Raw genomic sequence first — 20,631 nt, 5'->3', positions numbered from 1 at the left:
GGTCCCAGTGATTCTACACATCCTAGACATCGTCTTGACTCGCATCGTGGTTCTTGTACTACTATTTTAGTATATGGTTAGGTATCCCCCGGGAGCCCACTGTGTATTAGTGCTACTTACGATTGTTTCTGTGCTACAGTATAGTATGCTTTGTGTTTATCTGCGTATTGCAGATACTGTGAGGTATTTAAGTTGTGATAATAATAAATATATACCAATAACTACTGTGTGGTTCTCCTTTCATTTAACCAATACAATAAGGTTGCATTCTGGTAAAGCAAGCTGCTTAACATTCCTTCAAGACTAAGCCTGAAGTCTGCTCTCCACAGCTACCACTTGGATAGCTTTCGAAAGTTATCTTTGACCTCTTAAATCACCATAGGACTGGTTTGGACTGGAGCAAGGTGCCCACTTTAATTAGTGGACAGCATATACCAACTTCTGGCACATGTCTCCTGAAGTGATGGTCAACAGAGTCACTGTCAAAGGATAACCAATGGACATTGAAAGGCCTTCTCATGACAGAAATTCCAACATTAAAATGCTCCCAAATCTGCTGATACACATTGCCTTAACGCCTAGCTGCACAGCTGAAGCCTAGTGAAACTGGGAGGTGAGGAGGGATGCTTTTTACATGAGGAGGAATTTTAAAGCCTTTCTACTTACAAACCAAGCACTCACCATCTAGTTTGCCCTGAACTGCTAGTCATCCGTCTAATGTGGAAGGTGAGCAGTGCTGCTGTAGTGTCCACACTGCAGAACCTGTGCTTGAATGGCTTGGTCAATAAAAGTGTATGGCCTGCTATAGTAAAAGACCAGCACTGCGAGTGTGTGCCATTTGAAACTGCACTGAGTTGCAAGAAGCAAGTAAGCACACAGGAGCTGGGAATGACCATGGATACTTGATATGCAATCATGAATACCAAAGATCACACAACAGGAAGTATATTGCTTTCTGGGCCATTCGGCGCATGTGTTTGATAATATGTTTACATGTTTTCCTGAAATGTATTTAGTTTCTGGTCTTTTCAGCAGTGCATCAAGACGATACTTGAATATTCTTGGTAAAAGTGCCATCACATTTTTTTCAATCTTTACCAGTTTCTCTTTAGGGAACTCCTAATAGCCTGGAGGAAGAAACAATCCTGAACTAGTCAACAATCTGCTCCCTAGTTGGTGGGAAAATTTCCAACTTGGAACAAGCTATACCTGCACTTGCCAACATGTGTGCAGCGTTTGACTATCAAGCCGCCCCAACAGTTCATTTGCGTGCCAGGGCAGACAATCTTGGCATGATGGGAGTCAAAATAGTTTTTCCAAATTGGATCTCAACGGGGAGAAATCCCATGTAGCTCATGCCAAGAAACATTAGTAATATTACACTTTTAACAGCCTCTGGGGTTGTGAATTCATAAGCAGATTCACAGAGTACAGCTACACGGAATATTAAACAGTACAACACATACAACATCCTGGAAGCTTATTATGCATCAAACATAGCATTGCTGAAAACTGTACACCAGGGTATGGTAAGACCCAAGGAAATTGGTAAATCATTGACAAATATGTTACAAGTTTAGCAATGGACATGGGGACTTTACTTATGGCCCACTGTTGATACACACCACTGACTGCTAAGTACTTGAAAGGACATGGATAAATAGGGAGCCTACTTTTCCAGAAACGAGTCGAATTATATTCAGGGTGGTGCAAACTACTTAAGATTTTGAAGAAAAATGGGGAGTCACTTTTAAGAAGAACCCCATCCAGGAACTAAAAAATAAATGATATTTAGACACATTTTATTATTTTGATGACAGTCTTCAAACACAAACGCATAAAATGTGGAACTATTGGCCAATTCGCTAGACTGCAAATAAGAGATAGCGTGAAATGTTTGGAAATCATGAATCTCCTCTTTCTGAAGACAGTAAACCCGCGCTTAACTATCATGGACAAAGAAAAAAAAGATAATGAAAGATGTGCAACAATCAGTTTTTTATTTTTCTTTAAATATACAGAGCAAACGCAACATGAAGGTATTGTAGCACTTTACATGAGCACCATTTACATTACAGGTCACATTAATTAAAACAATTTTTTATATATATATATATTTTTTTTAGGCATGAGATTTTTTGATTTGTCCAGAATGACAGAATGTTGTGTAGACCTTGATACTCGAACCTGTTTTCCCAGTTTCTAAGTCAGAAATTCAGTGCTTAGTGCCATATGCTTGTCGTGTCCGACTGCTTCGCAACTAAAGTAAGGAAGCTTAAACTTTATTCTTGCCTGAAGTTACGTGGTAATGGGTGCAATGGAGCCTTTTGGTGCTCCAATGAGAGGAACATTTTATTGTCAATTTTGGAGAATACAATGGCTTGACATATAGTATGGAATCCATTGATTTGGTTTCAAACTTTGTAACGAGTTCTTTTCTGTCAGCCTATGGCTGGTAGTAGGCCGTGGGCTGCCAGTGAAACTGGATGTTTGAGAATGGATTTAACAAAGCTCACTATGAGATAGGAAGGTCAGGAGGACGAGAAGTGCTGACTCAACATTAGTCTTGGCATAACCCTCAAAGAATAACTCAGGCCACTTGTTTCCTTTCCTCAACCCCCCCACTCCCCCTTTCATTAAGTGCTTGAAACAGCCATACAATCAGGATATGAACCCCTCGTGAATTTATTTTCCAACATCACTTTTTGAAATGTGTGCATAATACTGGCATTGACTGTCCAGGAAACTCTTCAGACCTGAAAAATCCGGCGGTTCTGATAACACTTTTAGGAAAACAAATCTTTTGTGATGGGTATGTCCAAGCTTGCAGTGAAAACAATTTCAGTCCATCTGCTGGTCAAAATTATTTTTCATGGACAACTTCCATATTCCATATATAATTGCTTCTGGGCAAAAAAATGTGAAGACAACCTAAAATTTCAAATATTTCCTGTTTAGCTCCTGATGCAGGAACCTGTCAGTGGGCTAGCCGGTGCCATGTATGTATTTTAATGGGTCTTTGGAACCTAAAGATACCCATTTCCTTGAGTGGAGGGATAACAGGATTGTGTAGATTTTCAGCTGGTTTGAAATTAAAAGAACGAATCCATCGACTGCAGATGAAACTCCAATGGAACTGTCAGTTGTTAGGCCTTTACTTTTTTGTTGGTACTTTTCAACCACAGTGCTGGAAGCATAATAAAACCATGCATCTTTAAATAATCTGTCAAAATATGGCCGATGTCAAATTTTTCTTTCCAACTCGCCCAGAGAGAACTCCAGAATCATGCGCTGAGGCACCACCGTGCAACCAACTATGACAGAAGACCATACTAATGGCAGACTGTGTACTGTACAATGTCCGTGAGACAACATTACTTGCTATCAAACATGGAAACAGCAGTAAAGACATGTTGTTTATAGCCTTCACTGAAAGCTTCTGTTACTGCCACTGCCCTTTCTTCTATCAAGGACTTCCCACATCCCTGAAAGTATCCTAAACAGTTGGAAAGCAGAATAATCGCACTATATTAATTTTGTTAAATAAGTTCATATATAAACATAGAAATGAATGGCAAGTCCAGTGCTTGATTTGTAAAAGAATAAGTGCTAGGGCACACATTTTTCTCCGAAGCACGCCGGTGCTGCTGCTGAATGTATGGGTTGCTGAATGCTAAGTATGTCTAGTCTTTATTTCACCTCATGCCTCTTTCATCCACCAACATACACTCCCTGCTCCTATAGCTTACACTTGCAGATTTCTGCTGAGAATGCTAACTTGCAGAAGTTTTATATCCATAACCTCATTAACTGTGCTTTAAGTGAACCAGGCGAACTTGGCCTCTATCGTTAATCTTTAGCGGAACAGTGTACTACACCACGTGATTAACTTTCCAGTTTCATTCTCTGCTAAAATAAAGCATCACTAGACTCCGCAGCGAAAGCTGAAGTCTTTGATGAATGTTCTGAACACAATATAAGTCTCTCAAGGCCAAGTTTAGCTGCCCCAGGCTGAATAACATACTATGTAACAGATGTGTCCCCCCCAGGTACCCGACACCACGAACACAGAGTTCCCTGTAGTATAATAGTAAGAAATTCCTCCAATGCAGTCTGTTGCAAATCTTTCTCTTTGCTTAATTTCATGAGCTTTAGTACAACGTTCTAATGTAGTGAATGTTTTAACATTTTGCTTAAAAACCTATAAATCCTAATATCACGATGTAAGGAGGAGTCCTTTTACCACTCAGAAGGCAAATCTCTTCTCAGTTGTGTCTCTGAACTCTCCTGAGTTCATGATTCTCTGTATTTTGGGGTCAGCACCTTGACTGAATTTCTATTTGACTAACTGTAATTTGTGCCTTTGTGTTTTTAATATTTTCAAAGTAAATCTTTAACCGCATGCATGCGGCGGCTTTTTTCGCGCTGTGCGGCGTTTTTAAAAAAAAGCGTTACATGACGAGCTGAGCTCGTCATGAGCATGCGAGCGGCACAACTCATGACGAGCTCAGCTCGTCACGAGCATGGAAGGGGTTAAACTTAAAAATGTCATGTCTATTGGTCTTAAAGACTCCAATGTTACTAAGAGACGGGGCACTTCAGAATTTCCATTTCAGGAGAGATGGTTCCATCGAGTGGCGTGGCTAGCTGTTGTGCCGCCCATGATGGTCATTGGGTTTGCCACCCCACACAGCCACAGGTTAAGAGCTCGGGGGTGGGGGCACTAGCCTCCCAAAATCCGTGACGCCCGGGGCGGACTGCCCCCCTTGCTACACCACTGGATCCATCAGGAAACATCAGAATCTGTATAGGGACTACACTGCACCTGCACGCACGGGGGTAAAGAAAAGGTGTGACCCTGCGCTCGGATACAGTAAAATCTCGGCTTTCTCCTTTTGTCACTGTTTTCTCTATCTTTCTCTTCCTCGTTTACCCCTTTGACCTAAAACAAGAGAGAAAAAAGCCGCAAAGTCTGATGAATAAAAAAAGATAAGTCCAGATCCCCAAATAAAAAGAGTTCCAGTGGACCTACTTGCAACAACCTGCTCAAATTAAACATTGGGCAAGTCTCAGTAGGCCGTGGATTGAGCCAAGTCACTACCTATAGTGTGGCACATTTGGCAAAGGCATTTGGCTGCTACTACTACTACTACAAAGATGAGAAGAGAGTCAAAGGGGGACTGGGAGGAGGAGTAATACGATAGGACTGAATATTGCAATAGCTGTTGTGTGTGTGTGGCAACTACCAGACTTCTTGTTCCATAAAGAAGTCAAATCCAATGCAAACAATTTACAGCTTGCAGAGAACATCCATGGTAAGAGTCCCCTTCCATACAAATGAAAGCCAGGCAAGTCATCTTCACCACAACACTGCTTCCCCTTTGCTACATTTATTGTGATCACTGTGAAAGGTCATTATTTATTAAAACAATAAGGTGAAAATTACTGGATGGAAAGTTAGGGAGGATTCATTTTCATTGATACACAGCAATGCAAGGGCCTTTGGGACTAAAATTACAGTTTTGAATTTGCATATAGCAGTTTAGGCACTGGGCTGCCAGCAGCATGCCTGATTAATCCTGTTCTTACATGGCACCAGCTTGCTAACCATTTATGTCTCATCATGGTACGGGCATGATGCAGCCCAGGTTAGGGTTTAAGCCATAACCCTATTAGATCTACTCTTTGGAGAGGTTGGTAAGAGGACAGGGTCTGGTGGTAAAAAAACCTGCTCAACTTTGGATGCTCTCAGTAGTGGGTGTAGTAGTCGCAATATACATTAAAAAATATATATTGCATAGGTTCTGCACATGTCCAAAAACCGTGATTGTGGTTACAAGTGTAAACATGCTCAATTTGCATAAACGTAAAGCAGCAGGTCTTATCCTGGTCTTGAAAAGACTACTCCGATCATCACCTGGATTAATGGGCCTGACCTACTGTGATTATGCTATTTTACGTGAACCGTGCTGTATTGCCCTTCTGGTCTAATTTCTGCTATGTAGATAAATCGAATAGAAGCAACTCAACCACTTGTTACCAGGAAAACGAACATTCCATAATAGTACACGCTAGACACATTATCCCACATTCATAAAAGTCACACCCTAACATGCCACATTGTGGGCTATCTCGTTGCTTCTAGCAAAACTTGCCACCAAGAACAATGCGCAGTCAACCAGTAGCACAATGTCTAGAATATTCCAAATGGAAGGTTTCTCAGACACCAACATTCCACAATCAGAGCTCACTGAACAGAACACTACATCAAACTACAGACAGCCTAGACCAAAAAACCCAGACCATATGTTTGAATCACTTGATTCACCCCAAGAAAGTCAACAGCACTACGAAGCCATACTAATAGCACACTGTGTGCTACGCAAATACAAACCTACAAATTAAAATAACCCACCTACGTTACTTCATACAATTAATTTCACAACAACAAGGGATGTTTTTTTCCCTGCATAAACTCGAGGTACATATCAGGACCCCAAAATCCCACACAGAAAGATTCATGTGTGACATCACCAAGTATGCATTACACCAATATGTATAAAAGTAATGCGTTTCAGAAGAGACACCCACACAAATATCAGATGTGTGCTTCTTTCATGTTATGACAGATTTAAAACTTAGGGTTACAGGAGATCACTGGAAAAGCATAGATTTTCTTATCGCAGAACAGAAAGGGGTCTTCCGCTTAGGAGTGCTTGACCTTCTTCCTCCTGAGTGGCTGCTTATGAGCCTCCGGGTTGGTTAGAGTGGTGGGGAGGGTGGGGGTGGGGGTCCTGGAGTAATTCTCAGACTAGCATACTTCTCTATGAATTCCCCTTTAACTCGTGTAAAAAGTTCGTAGAGTGCTGGGAGCTGTAAGTGCTAAAACAAAATCAGCTCATAGTAGGTTGTTTAGCAGAATGACAAACATGGGTTTTTCAATCATGCGTAAACTTCGTTTATGCTTGTTTATCATTCCGTATGAGTGATCTGTGAGCTATGTAAGAGTATACATTTTACTACGACGCGTGCAAATGACTTTGAAACGTTGAGCCTGTGCGCACGCCCGATTAACTAAAGATGCTAATGTCCGAGAATATGAATCTATGTCTATGGATTTTCAGGTACCACCAGTAACCTCTGCATCTTCAGACAAGCGTTTTCTCTGGGTGTCATGCTTGAGTGTGGCGGAGGAGTGGCATCATTAGGATGCTTATGCTTGCCTTTGCAGCCCTATTAATAAACGGGCCTGTCCACATCAGAAATATACGTGATAGGGGACGTCAGATGTGGGTAGCTATTTCCCAGTAGTGCGCTCGGTCTGTCTGAAACTCTGTGCTTGAAGTACATTTCTAAAGAGGCAAGTTATGCCTAGACACGTTTGTGATGTACACCCATTGGGCACTTCTGGAAATCTTTCAGACTTCTACACTGCAATTTATGCAGTGACCCGTCACAAAACGGGAAGCACATTTCTTCTGCAACAGACCCGTATGTATCAAATGCAACACATGAGTTGTTTTTTTGCAAAAAAAAAAAAAAAAGAAGGTCACTAGAATTGCCATTAGATTCAATTTTGGCCTATGGAAATGTATTTCTCAAAAGTCTTTCCTTCCTAACCAGGGCCTGAGAAAACTGATGAATAGTTCCACACCTCCTGCAGCACTTACACATGGATCATTAGTGCGTTTCTCAGATGTGCTAAAAAAGTGTGGAAAATCTATTTAGCAGTGTGTGAATAACCATCAGGGTAGGGCAGGGCGAATATTGACGTCACTTGAATAGCACTTTACTGGACACTGCTTGGGTACACCACTGCAAATGTTCATTAGAGTAAACACATATGTCTGTATAATTTACACCTTCCTACATTGAGTGCCTATAGGCCTGCTTCACTCTTTGTCGCCCAGACCTAAAATATATATGGATGTGGTTTATGAATCGAGTCCTATGCCTCTGATGTAACATTTTATTTTCTCATGAGTGCTGCTCTATTCTCAGGATATCTTCCCTATGTGCTTAGGAGTTCTGAATATTTCCTTACCAATGGAATTCTTAAAATACTGCAATGATCTTTGTTTATGAAAAAGGAGCGAACAAGCTAGAAGACTTTGTCTTCGATAAATTATACATACAATATTTGGGCAGAAATAGCCTACAGCAATACAACTCATGTAGTAGATTTTGGAACTAAAATGGAAGTACATTTTCCTCATTACAAAAAACATCATCACCTACATTTTCTGAAAACAGATGGAGGCTAAAAACCTCTGCATTTTGTGTAACCACAAAGTACCAATTTCTGAAAACAGCATTGTAGAAACTTCGCAGTTTAGCCCTGCAGGTAGCTTCCTTTATTTGCAGCAGATTCCAGCCAATTCGATATTATAAAGCACGTGTACACCCAGAGCGGCATCATGCATCAGAGGAACACTAAGACAGACAAGGATAAAGAAACTTCAAACCAATAGGATCTAAAAGCATGGATTGATTATCAGATTTAGGACGTTTTGAGGTATTTCCTAAAAGTTAAGAATGGGTGGATTGGATATCTCGAGGGAGGTTATTCTGAAATTGCTCATCTAGGTGGCTGAGCGATCTCCCATCTGAACGATAGGATTTGACAAGGAGGGCACAGAAGAAATAATTGGACTGCAAGTTTCTGCAAATGTTGTAGCACCTAAATAGTTCTTGCATGGATATTCTCACAGAATCCTCATTATCTACACAGCCCTCAAAGGGACGGGTTGTCTGTCAGTTTACCAGAGATTTTCCATTTGCCCCATTCCCATATAGACCCCTAATGTCACTGGGAACATCCATTATTTTTGTTATGGTTTACAAAAGAAACAAGCATTTGCAATGCAATAGGTCTCGCATTTGCGAGAGTTTGAGTTATTGGCATTGTAAATGACAGTGCCTTTTATTTGTGTTGGTTTGTAAAACAGACAAATAAAAGGCATTGTCATCTACAATGTCAATAGCTTAAACTCTCACAAATGCAAGACCTATTGCATGATGGAAAAGCAAGACAAAATGATACTCGGAATCTCAGAGTCAAAGGGCTTTGTCAGGCGCGAAGGGATACTGCATTGTGTGCATTATTGGCCAGGTGACCGCGATTCACCAAACTGTGATCCTGGGCAGATGACAAATTATGTGGCCTACTCCATTATCTGCGCTGTTTGAGTGACACCTAAAAACATGATGCATCCAAACATACAGAAAAAAAACAATACTTTGAGAGTTTTAATCCTGAGTCGAATTTGATTGTGGCAAAAAAAAATCAACTGTATTTGCTGGCGCTGAGAAGTCTTCTGCACTTGGGCTGCTGTATGAATCTAGCTATTTGAACTTTAATATATCTCGAGTGGTACGAGTTGGTGGCCGAGTGCTGCACAGATCCTTGATAGATGAAGGGACTAGAATGTTGAGTTTCACAAAAGTAAAATGTGAGTTTCTCCAACAGGAGGCACTGTACAGCTCTCCGGTTTCCCAGGTATGTGTGCGAGTAGCTCATCTGGCTCATCTGGGTCAGGGTGAGCTCCCCCGTGAGTGCGTTAGCCCTGGCTTTTATACTGAGATATAGTACTTCAAGGAGCAGACTGGTAGCCATGAGAGCTTGGGCTCATTGAGACACAAATCTTGTATATGCGGCCATGGCGTAGCTTCCGTGGGTGCAGCCGCACTGGGGCCTACTGATGATCCCGGATAATTGCTGTATTTCACATTTGAAACAGTGGCTGGGCATTCCCTCCCTTGCACTAAAGACCCATCACTACACTCTGACTACGTGACTACTTTGGAGAGATCACTTTTGAGAGACGGACAAGTTGGCTCCTTCCGAGTACACTGCACGTTTCCAAAAACACGGCAGTACGATAAAGTAAGTGCTTCCCAGCACGACTCTGTCAGCACCAAGGACGGGAAGCCACCTTGCCTGTCCGGCAAAGAAGGGTGCGATGAGGTGAGGACGAATGGGGCACGAGAAAGCTGTTCCCAAGCTCAGGAATTACACGGTGATGCGACCCACACATAGTGCTTGGTTTCCGGTCTAACTTATGCCAACCCCGAGGGCACAAGCAAGCACTGAAGTGCCATTTCCCGGCCTGCTAGAAAAACTCGGACTGGTTTTGTCCCTCCAGCCCCTTCTGCAGCTGGAGAAAAATGAGAGTCCATTCATCACCCAGCACACTCCTGCTAAAGGCACTTGAGAGGAGACCCGTGAGCAGCGAACTCCTTGCAGATAGAGGAGCCGGGGGCAGAGAGAGCAGAGCTGCACCTTCCACAGCGCCCATGGGGCTACCACCATACTGAGGCACTCGCACGCAGGCAGACCCCAGACACACCGCAGAGCACCGTCCCATCTAGGATGCTGGAGACACACACACACGCTTCAGTGCCCTCGTCATGGGTCGCAAGCAATATAAAACAAGAGACGTGTGGCACGTACCGGGTGAATCTCAGCACTTGTGCCTAAAAGGGAGAGGATGTGGCTTAACGGCTCGTGTTGCAGCCTATGAAGCTGGGGAACCAGGTTTGAGCCTGGGGAGAAGCTCAAACACCCTATAATTCTGAGCCCATCATTTAACTCTCCGTAACTTAAAAAAAATTAACGTGTCCGACTGTAATGCAACTGGTGACCATGTAAAGCGCTTTAATATCTTCCGGTCGAGTTCGCGCTAATAAAACAGCAAAATAATAATAATGAGATCACATTAGCTTAAACTCTGACGTATTTGTTCTACGTAGGGGTGAGTCCATGTTGTATTCAAAGTAGGTTCCTTCCACGTGTCTCATAATGTCAATCACGAACGAATCAAGGCAGGTTCACGCATATCGTCTCATCCATTCACGCATATCTTCTCATCTGACATTCACGAGCGCAGTTGGCCTGCAGAACCAGCAACCCCACTGGTACATTGTGGCTATTTGCTTGAGGACGGGAAGTACAGAAATATAAACCGACTATTTCTGAATGAGTTGGCTTAATGCTCTGCCTGCAACGAGGCGGGCTCTACTTTGATAGGCAGGAGCCTGCGAAGTTCCAACAGATTCCCCGCCTCTGTAGCAGGCTAGCAGTGACGTAGTGACGTAGGCACGTAGCTCGTCCGGAGCGCGGCAGCTGCATGGACTGAGTGAGCAAACAGGAGGGATTTAGAGAAAGGTTGGTCCGTTAATGTAGTGAGAGCCGTAAAGTTGGGGGGGGGGTGCGCACTCGTGTGTGCGCGCGCCTTTGTGTATGCGTGCGGTGGCGGGGTGCACTCGTGTGTGCGCGCGCCTGTGTGTATGTGTGTGTGTGTGGGGGGGGGGTCCTATGTATGTATGTATGTTCGTGCGTGGGCGCTTGTGTCTGTGTGTGTGTCGGTGTGTGTATGCGCATGCGTGTATGGTGTTTTGCGCTTCCCAGGAGACAGCGCCTGGCCGCAGCGCTCATTCGCGCGCGCGTGACACTTTCAAATCGCCTCCAAGGCGATGCGCGCGGCCAGGACTGTCTCCTGGGAAGCGCACATGCCGACAAAAGGGGCTCGGCGGAGACGCGCTTCGCGAGGCTAGCCGAGACCTAAAAAGCACTGGATCTGAGTGGAGTGAGAAACTGTCGATGTCAGATAGTTTACCTGTATGAATTTTCTATGTAACAGACCAAATGTTGTTTACATCCTCAGGACAATCCCTCTTCATAGTAGATTAATAGAATTGGCTTGGCTTGAGCAAATGACTGGAAGGGCCTACTAATTGGAAAAAGTGGAAAACCCCTCACTGTTGACGACTACCTCTATACACCTTAATAAGTAATCTGATGATGCTTTCTTCCACTTCACTTTCTACCAAAACGTCCAGCACACCTTCCATTGCCAGTGCATGGTCAGTAGTTCAGTGGTGTGTTTGAAAAGTTAAGGCAAGGAAAGTGTCCAATGTTGTAAAATACTACAATTGCTATGCAGTTGGGTCCTCAAACAACTGAAACCCTTTTCCACCTCACATGCTTTATTAATAATAACTTTAGCCGCTTTCGTGAGGGGCTGATGAAAGGACCTCTACTGAAACATTTAGATTTCAAGTGTCCATTAGATATTTTTTATTACTTTGCAATAACTCAATTCGCACAGGTTGTCGGGGACATTCAAAACATATTGTTACACAGTTAGAAAGTAAATGGGCCATTCCTGCTGTAAATGTCCTTTATCCCCGTAACAGCCCCACCCATCCCAAACCTGTTGAGGTACTGGGTTTTTCAGAACCGGTACTGATCCGGTAACCCAGCGGTGCCAGGGTACACCCAAAGACCTCGAGTTCTTCCTGATTTAGACCACAGAAACTCAGAGTCTTCTAGGTGAAGTCAACGCTCGATTTTATTGGCTGCAACCAAGGTAACAAGCATCCTAGAAGTACAACACACAGGAAGTAGGTTCTCAGGAGACTGCTGCAATTCACAAAGTCAGGCTTCTCTTTTTATGCAAAATAATAAGCTTCAGGCAAACATTCCTAGATTTTCAGGATACTATTCACATATTTCGAACACAAATAAGTAACAGAGTTATGATGACAAGCTCACATTTCGGTTGTCCATTCCATAATGAATTGCCCGGCAAGGTCCGGCATTTCCATCAGATATCGGTGTTTCCCCAATAAAACGAGCACGTCCCCATCATAAAACAAATCAGAGAAAAAGAGTGGGGCCAGGTGTGGGCAAGATTCGGCAGGGTGTGTGTGTGTGATGAAAGGGTTTTATGGCCGGTTGCGCCTAGATGCTATCTCAACCGGCCACTGGGAGAGGAACTGACCAAACGGGTTTGGCCTGGGGCGATGGTTCCAACCTGCCCAGGTCACAGGAGAGTCAATCAAGGAGTACGTGTCCTTTCGATGTTGAATTAAGCCTATGTGAAGGGCAACACACAAAATGGCTGCCATATACAAAATGGAAGCCAAGGGTTCAAGGTACGAGTGACGATTTCCAGGTGAAACCATCACTCGAATGCGATGAAAATGCTTGTGCATAATGTACTCGTCTTTCTCGGTCTTTTGATACCCAACTCGTCATGGTACGATGAAGTTTTATTCTCGAGTCCAGTATTGTTACATGAGTTCGGGATTTTCAGTACTACACTGTAGTGCCTCCCAATAACAGTGCCAAATGTCAACATACTTTAGGTGCAGACCGATGCCCCATACACTTGTTGAGAAGCAGCAAATATCACTTATTGCAACTAGGAAACGGTCCATGCATAGGAGGCAGTTATTGCAAACTGTAGAGGGTATGGAGAAGTAATGGTATGGGTGCCTGTTATTAGTGGTCTGCAGTTGGGGTTTCCCGGCAGTGTGGGCTTCGGTTGTTTCATACTATTCACTATTGTTTCCCTGTCCTTAGCCAATTCCACAGACCCTTGGCCCCCTCTGGCTTCTCTCATGAGCACCCCTCCTTCGTAGCCCGCCCACTTCTCAAGTTCTTTCCCCCAAACATCCACCGGGTACCCCTGGGTTCCCATCAGTTCTGAGCAATATCCTGTTTTTCCTGCCGGAATGCCAGGTATTGGAACCTGCTTGTGGCATTATGCTTACCTGTGTGAGGGAACCAACTAAGCATGTAGTTCTCTAGGGTACAAGGCACCTACCTGTCAACAAAACTACAAGTGTAGCAGTTATGTGCATCCAGTAGGGTGTAAAGTCCACATTTGTAAAGCGCACAATCACCCGTAAGGGTCTCTAGGCGCTGGGGGCCGTCGGGAAGATTAAGCGAGCTATTGCCCAGAGTCACATGGTGCTGGGCTAACCTGCCGCCGGAGCCGGGGATCGAACCGTGGTCCCCAGATTCCAGCGTCAGTCACCCTGGCCGCGGCGCCACACCTCTTCCATAAGCAACTTGAAGTGTCACACTGATAAAACACTTATTAAAGAATAGGGAGGAGGGATATAAAGCAAACTATAAATAGAACCTGGAACAATAAACATGAAGGCACAACATTGGTTAGCAATAATACATTTATGGATAGCAATAATACATTTATGGATTTTATATACATACATATATATATATATATATATATATATATATATATATATATATATACACATATATACAAACTATAAATAGAACCTGGAACAATAAACATGAAGGCACAACATTGGTTAGCAATAATACATTTATGGATTATATATATATATATATATATATATATATATATATATATATATATATATATATATATATATATATATATATATATATATATATACACACACATATACACACTAGTTAGAAGTTCCCTGGTTTCTGTAGACCAGTTAGTCTTAAGCAGAACTGCAAGCAAACAATGTATGAACACAACGTGCCTCTCGTAAAAGCCCACCCTACCTCCTTAATGAACCTTAGCCAGGGTAGTGAAACTCAGACGTTCCTGCGTGGTGGCTAGGTCAACAAATGCAGGTTATTGTAGTTGATACGACTGGAAGGGAAAGGTGATTGCATTCTGGAATTAAATCCTTGATGACCAACTTTTTCTACCTCTTAAATCATATTTTATTATTTTTCTAAAGAAACAATACAGTAAAAAGAGAGTTGCATTGAGCATCTATGTGCTGAACCATTTACAGCACCCGAGCATATGCATTTAAGGTGTAATGTGTGCCTTCGGTTCGAGAGCACTTGTGCATCTTCCTAATATTGTCGTACGCCCCTACCCTTGCTGTCCCAGAATGCATTGCTGTCCAGAATGGTGCCCCTTTGATCCTAAGACATTTCGAGTCAGCGGACATTCATAATTCTAGTAGAAGCGGTCTTGTAAGACAATGAACCAGGCTTTGAAAACACACTTTGGTCTACAGGAAATCTACTGGTTGCTAAAAATAAACTTTGCTTCCAAACAATACATATTCGAATTTTAACATCTAAGACTAGGAATCTGGGATTTTGACATAATTTGCCTATTCCTATCACAAGGTGCCTGAACTGTAACAATTATTGGCAAAGCCAACAGGTCTAGGTTCAATGTGCTAACTAAAACATGCGGTTAGGACATTAAAGCCGGATACACTGGAGAGAGCCTGCAGGAGTCGGCAGAGAGGGCAATAGTTGTAAAGTAGGTCCTCGTACAGGTCAGTGCAAGTACTCACATGAAGGAGGAAGGATACACCCAAGTAGCTAATAGCTCTAGGTGAGAGATGAATACACCATTGGACAAAACCAAGATGTGATTGACAAAGTATTAAGCCAATGGCTGACAGTGGCTAGTTGAAGAAAAACACAGATTGAAATGGGAGGACCCAAACCCCCTCTCTATATAAACAGTTACCAACATGTCTGTTTGACAGCTGTGTTATCTTATCTTATAAAGCGCATAGCTACCCTAAGGCTTTCTGGCGCGGTGGGACTAAAAATGAAACCTGAAAATTACAGGGAGTATATCCAAGTTTTAAGTCAATTTCTGAATCTGACCTCATCAAATTCATTTCTCAGACTCATTGGCTTTGAGTTCCAAAGTATGGGGGAGAGGTTTGAGAAAGTTCTTCCACCCCCTTTGGCCTTTTGAATATGTGGAACTATCAAGAGACCAGTGTTAGAAGATCTTAACGTCGTGCTCGGAACATAGCAGGTCAATCAACCATACGAGGCCTCTTCCGATTTATTGCCCTGTTTGTAAGACACAGAGCCTTGAATTTAATTCTCTGCTCCTTAGGAAGCCAGTGTAAGGAATTCAAGGTTTTCTTAGCATCGGAACTTTTAGGTATTTTAAAGATGGTTCTGGCCGCAGCGTTTTGCAGCAGCTAGAGCCTTTTGAACTGATTTGGGGGAATCCAGATATAGGTAGTTTCTGTAGTCCAGCATGAGTGATCCAGGCCTGGCCTCTTCTGCATGACGTTGGCAGTAGAGCCAAAATCTTCCTCAGCATTCTCAATATGACAAAACTGAAGTGGTCAGTTTTTTGGCTTGGGCTTCCATCGAAAGAGAACTGTCCAACCACATCCCAAAGCTTTTTATAGGGGAGGACTGGACGGGCACAGCCCCTAGACTATATGGCCAACTCAACAATAATACTATGGGAGGATTGTTCCTCAGTACCATCAGTTCAGTTTTTTCCAGTCGCGGCCGGCATGACTCGCGGGTGGCGGGTGCGGGATGGGGTCGCCAGCTTGGAGGAGCCGGAATAAAAAAAAATAATAATAATAATTCCTTACCCGGTACCACGCCGCCTCCGCTCCTAGCCGGGTCCCGCTTTTTTCTGCTGCTGAACAGGAAGCATGCAGCCTCCCTCCTCGCCCCTAAGCCAATCACAACGCTGCAATGGCAGCATTGTGATTGGTGGGGACAGCGCCCAGCCGGGCGCCCATTTTGCAGCCTACATAGAGAAACTGCAGAGTGTGCATGAATAGTTTGGTCGGCCCCAGAGTGCCGACCAAATAGTCAGGGCCCACAGCATTAGGCAAGCCACTCCTCGCCGACCCGCCCACCCGTCCGCCCTCAACCAGACATACCCTTTTGCTTTTTCGCAGCTTGAGAAGCAGAAACATAAAAGGTATTTAAATACCATTTTATTTTTCTGCTTCTCGCACTGCGAGAAAGTAGTCGGGCGACGCTCCTCCGCCCTAATGGACTACCCGCCCCTGATTTTTTCCCATTTAATTTTAAAGAGTAACTTGCCATCCAGTTAGCTACTTTCTCACAGCAAGGGCTTAGCTGAGACTGGTAACCCTCAACTGAGGCGACAGGCTGTATTTCGTCAGCATAAGACAGAATTGAGACTCCAAATTCTTTGACAGTGGAGGATCGAGGTCTATAGATATTAAAACGAGTAGTGCTGAGCGCTGAGCCCTGCGGAACACCACATTTCAAAAGGAACATCTCAGAGTAGCAGGGAGATTCGAAAATCTGGAATGCTCTTTCTTTAAAAAAAAACAAAAAAAAAACACAAACACACACTAGCCATTCTAGAGCATAAAAAAAAGCATAAATCCTAAAAAACGTCATCCTAGGTGCTCTCAACTCATTCTGTATTGGGAAGCAGAAGAAATCAGTAAGAACTTTAAAACTTGTTAATCTCAGGCATGGTTATATGTGTATGAATGATCAGGTAGAGGAAAAGGCGGGGGCGCAGAGCTCCTATCAGAGGAATCCTATTGCACAGTTAAGCCTTCAGCAGTGTTATCACTTCTCGCACAACAGAGGGCTAGGTACGAGTGATTATTGACTTTGCAGAGCGTGATCCTGTTAAGACAGGAGCCCTCCTTATCACAGTGATTATGTAACAAAGACTTTAGCGGTCTCTGGTCCAAATCATTTACAGTACACTGGAAACCTGGCAGAGTGTTGCATTACATTTGCTTGATAGAGTAGAAACCTGAAACCTCCACCTGAGCACAACAGGAAGCCATAAAAAGGAAAAGTAAAGCACTGAGTGAGGCATTTTGTTTTGTCCAGGAGTCGATAACTTGATAGGTCTCAGAGTTCTTGGGCAACACAGTTCATCTGAGGCTCCGTAGAACGCGTGCATGTATCTAGGTGTAGAAGATGGTTAACAACATGCTGGTAGATGCCTTGGTAAAAATATTTTCACTTTAAAGGCAACAAAATCCATGGCTGAAGGTTAGAATCCTACAGTCCTCATTGCACTAGTATTGTCTGTGTGCTCCATTTCATCTATCGAATACCCTTGCCTGTGGGACACAGGTTGGTTGGTTGTGTCCACAAGCTCCTAATGCCAGCAGATCATCATACTGGTGGACATATGCCAGTTGATGGTGGTTCTCTGATTTTCTTCACTTCTTGCTGTTTGCCTGTTTTGGGACTTGGCTTTACAGTGCTGACTTTATACAAGGGCAGTAAGAGCCAAAAATTAGGGGCCTACTACGATGGCGGGCGGGCGGACGATGTTGCGGCGGTCCCGCCAGGCCAATTAGGATGCCCCCGCCACACTTGCGGGCGCATCTTCGACATTAACATTGCTGCGGGTGGAGCTGTAAGCAGGACCCGCCACAATGTTCAGGCCCATGTTGTGCATTGCCTGGCACAACGTGGCAGGCACCACGCGGTGCCTGCCACCTTGTGCATGGCAATGATTGGGGGTACCATGGGGACCCCCCCAGTGCAGCCACCCACACCCTCCACCCCCCCGGGGGCCCGCAATGGGCCCCCACGGTGATTTCCTGCATGCCTTTCTATGGCGGAGTCTCCGCCATGGAAAGGCAGGCATCCTAAAATGGATGGCGGTGCCTGCAAGGCACCACAACCATATCCTGTGCCTTTTCCGCCCGGCCGGCAATGCGACCGGCAGAAAAGCGGCGGACGGTCTTTCCGTCCGCCACGGTGCCCCTCACCATACTAATATGGCAGGGGGTGAAACTGGGTAATTTGGCGGGCGGATCGCCACCACCGGGCTGGCGGTGGCGATCCGCCAGTGATCCTAATAGGCCCCTTAGTATCAACTGTAAAGCAGCATGGTGTGGGTTAAGACTAATTATTCAAAGCAAGCTGAAATAGGCTAGATTATGTAAATACAAGGTTTCCATGCAACAATATAGTTCTGTAGCGGTAAGGGATTTCTTCTGATAGCGACAAGTCACTTGGTTACCTGTATGTAGGTAAAACAAGTTCAGGTGGCTACTGTGTTTGCAGTAGCAGGGTAGTTAGGCACATACTATCCAGGAGCGGATATATAATGAATGTTTTTACACCTTCACCAAACTCTTAATTAGGTTAGTGTCTGTAATATACATGTTATTTGAGGGGTGCTGTTGCTGTCACATACATAAATGATAGAATTGCACACTGACTGGTCTGTGAGATCTGGGTAAAGTGTGGAATAGGTCCGCTGTTTAGGGTCTGGGTTTATACAATGGGTTTAACCTAGGAATAGATCAGAAGCCATAGCTTAAAAAATCTCTCCAACCCCTAGGAGATGATACCCGAGTCTGCAACCTTTATATATGTAACTGTGAGATAGCTTTGCTGCCTAAAGCTTAAATGTGCACAATTTAATTTATATGAACATAGCTCAGATTTGCTTTTTCACATCCTGTTACTTCCGTACTGATCTCAACTAACACTGTCTCAAAAGTTTGCATCATATTCGAATGCTTAAAAAATGTATACAATTAGCATAAAATGATCTTGAAAAAGATGCAATACATACCAGATCTCAAGAGAGTGTAATTTTTTAAACAAATCCTTAATAACTTTCTTTGAGTTCACTGGTGTTTAAGTTTGCCTTACAAGAATTACAACGACAACTCTTCAAACATGTAAGTGCATGGCCTCCTGTAAATTGTAGGCATTGTTCCATACTCTGGAATCCATATGAGGAATTGCATTTTGAAGATGTGTAATTTGTGCCACTAATTAAGTCTAAATAAGGGTCCCCAAAAATCTGTGTCCAGGGCCCCAATAGTTCTTAAGATGGAACAGCCTGTCAACTGGCATTAGAGGGCGTAAATGAACGGAAAAGATTAGTAATAAATGTAAAGTTTTTCTGAAAGGTGGGCCCCAAAATTTATTTTTGGCCAAAGGCCCCCCAAAATCCATAAGATGTCCCTGGGTCCACAAAACTCAAAGGGAACCACTGCTCTAATGTGAATGTCCACTGTCACACAACCACAGGGAACATCAGAGTATGCACATTTAGGTGGTACTTTTCCATATGTGAAGTTGCTTTTTGTATTACAAGGAAATTATGCTACCAATTTTTGAGGCTTTTTGGACATAAATCACACATACTCATGAAAAAATGGTGTATTATTAAAAATGAAGTCTCCATTTGCTACCTTCAAGAATAAGCAGTTAATATAATAGTCTAATGTTTAAGAGGCTTCTGCATGAGCCTTGGCTTTTGGTTACTAGCCGATTAAATGTACAAGGTATAAAAACAAAGTTAACCGCAAAGTTTCTACCTTAGCCCCCATGTTTGACTGGAACCGCTTGAGCTGTCGAAGCCTCATGTATTCGGATTTCACCCTTTTTTTCCAAGAGATCATGTTGATCGAGGAAGGGGGCATTGGGTTATCCATGGTCCTGCGATTGAAAATGAGAAACAGAGAAAATACACTAAAAAAATAAGACAGGATGGGAACACATCAGAGAGCTGGTCAAGTAATGAAAATTAAAGAAACAAAAAGTATAGAACCACGGAGAAAACCAGAGTCCCCCGAAGCCTTTCCAAGTGGACAAAAACGTTCCTCGATTCTTTTTAGAATTCCAAATATGGCTAAAACACAAACAAGAATTCGACTGGATTTACTTCACAGATTCATTCATCAAGTATTCATAATTTGTCAGTTGCTCTTCTCCGTTTTTGCATCGTCTTTGAAATCAACTAAATACCTTTGCATATTTCCGTAAGTCTCTTTTCGGGAAAAACACAAGGCAAGATACTAAGTAACGTAGACAAGGAGTGGTCAGATGGAAGAACAAGCATTTGCTAAAGCAAATGGGTCTCGCCTACTTGAGATATTGGCCTGGTCAAAGCTTTTAGTCATATTGTATACCAGAGCTGCTGAAAGTTTTAAAAAGAAAAAAAAGTACTACGATGCAGCCAAGGCAGGCAGCGTCATTATTTGTTTTATTTTTTTAATTGGCGTGGGGGGGAACACAGACAACAAAGGTGTGGTGAAAAAGGTGCTATTACGCTGCAAGTCTTGTCCGCA

General features: G+C 43.3%; 1 protein-coding gene across 2 annotated transcripts in view; it reads right to left on the bottom strand.

Annotated features, from left to right (window-relative positions):
• The window catches only part of EZH1 (enhancer of zeste 1 polycomb repressive complex 2 subunit), a 278,927-nt gene that overhangs the window by 201,946 nt on the left and 56,350 nt on the right, over nt 1–20,631 (bottom strand). For both annotated transcript variants that reach the window (XR_013594997.1, XM_078645362.1), the window contains exon 2: nt 19,879–19,999. Coding sequence is in view for 1 of the 2 variants with exons in the window: in XM_078645362.1 (XP_078501488.1) it covers nt 19,879–19,995 (117 nt within the window). In the remaining variant the exon portion in view is untranslated. The remainder of the gene's footprint in view (nt 1–19,878; nt 20,000–20,631) is intronic.

Source organism: Lissotriton helveticus, chromosome 5_1 (genome assembly GCF_964261635.1).
Source record: "Lissotriton helveticus chromosome 5_1, aLisHel1.1, whole genome shotgun sequence".
Classification (NCBI taxonomy): Eukaryota; Metazoa; Chordata; class Amphibia; order Caudata; family Salamandridae; genus Lissotriton; species Lissotriton helveticus.
The sequence above is the reverse complement of the archived record's forward strand: the minus strand, read 5'-3'. Positions and strand labels throughout refer to the sequence as shown.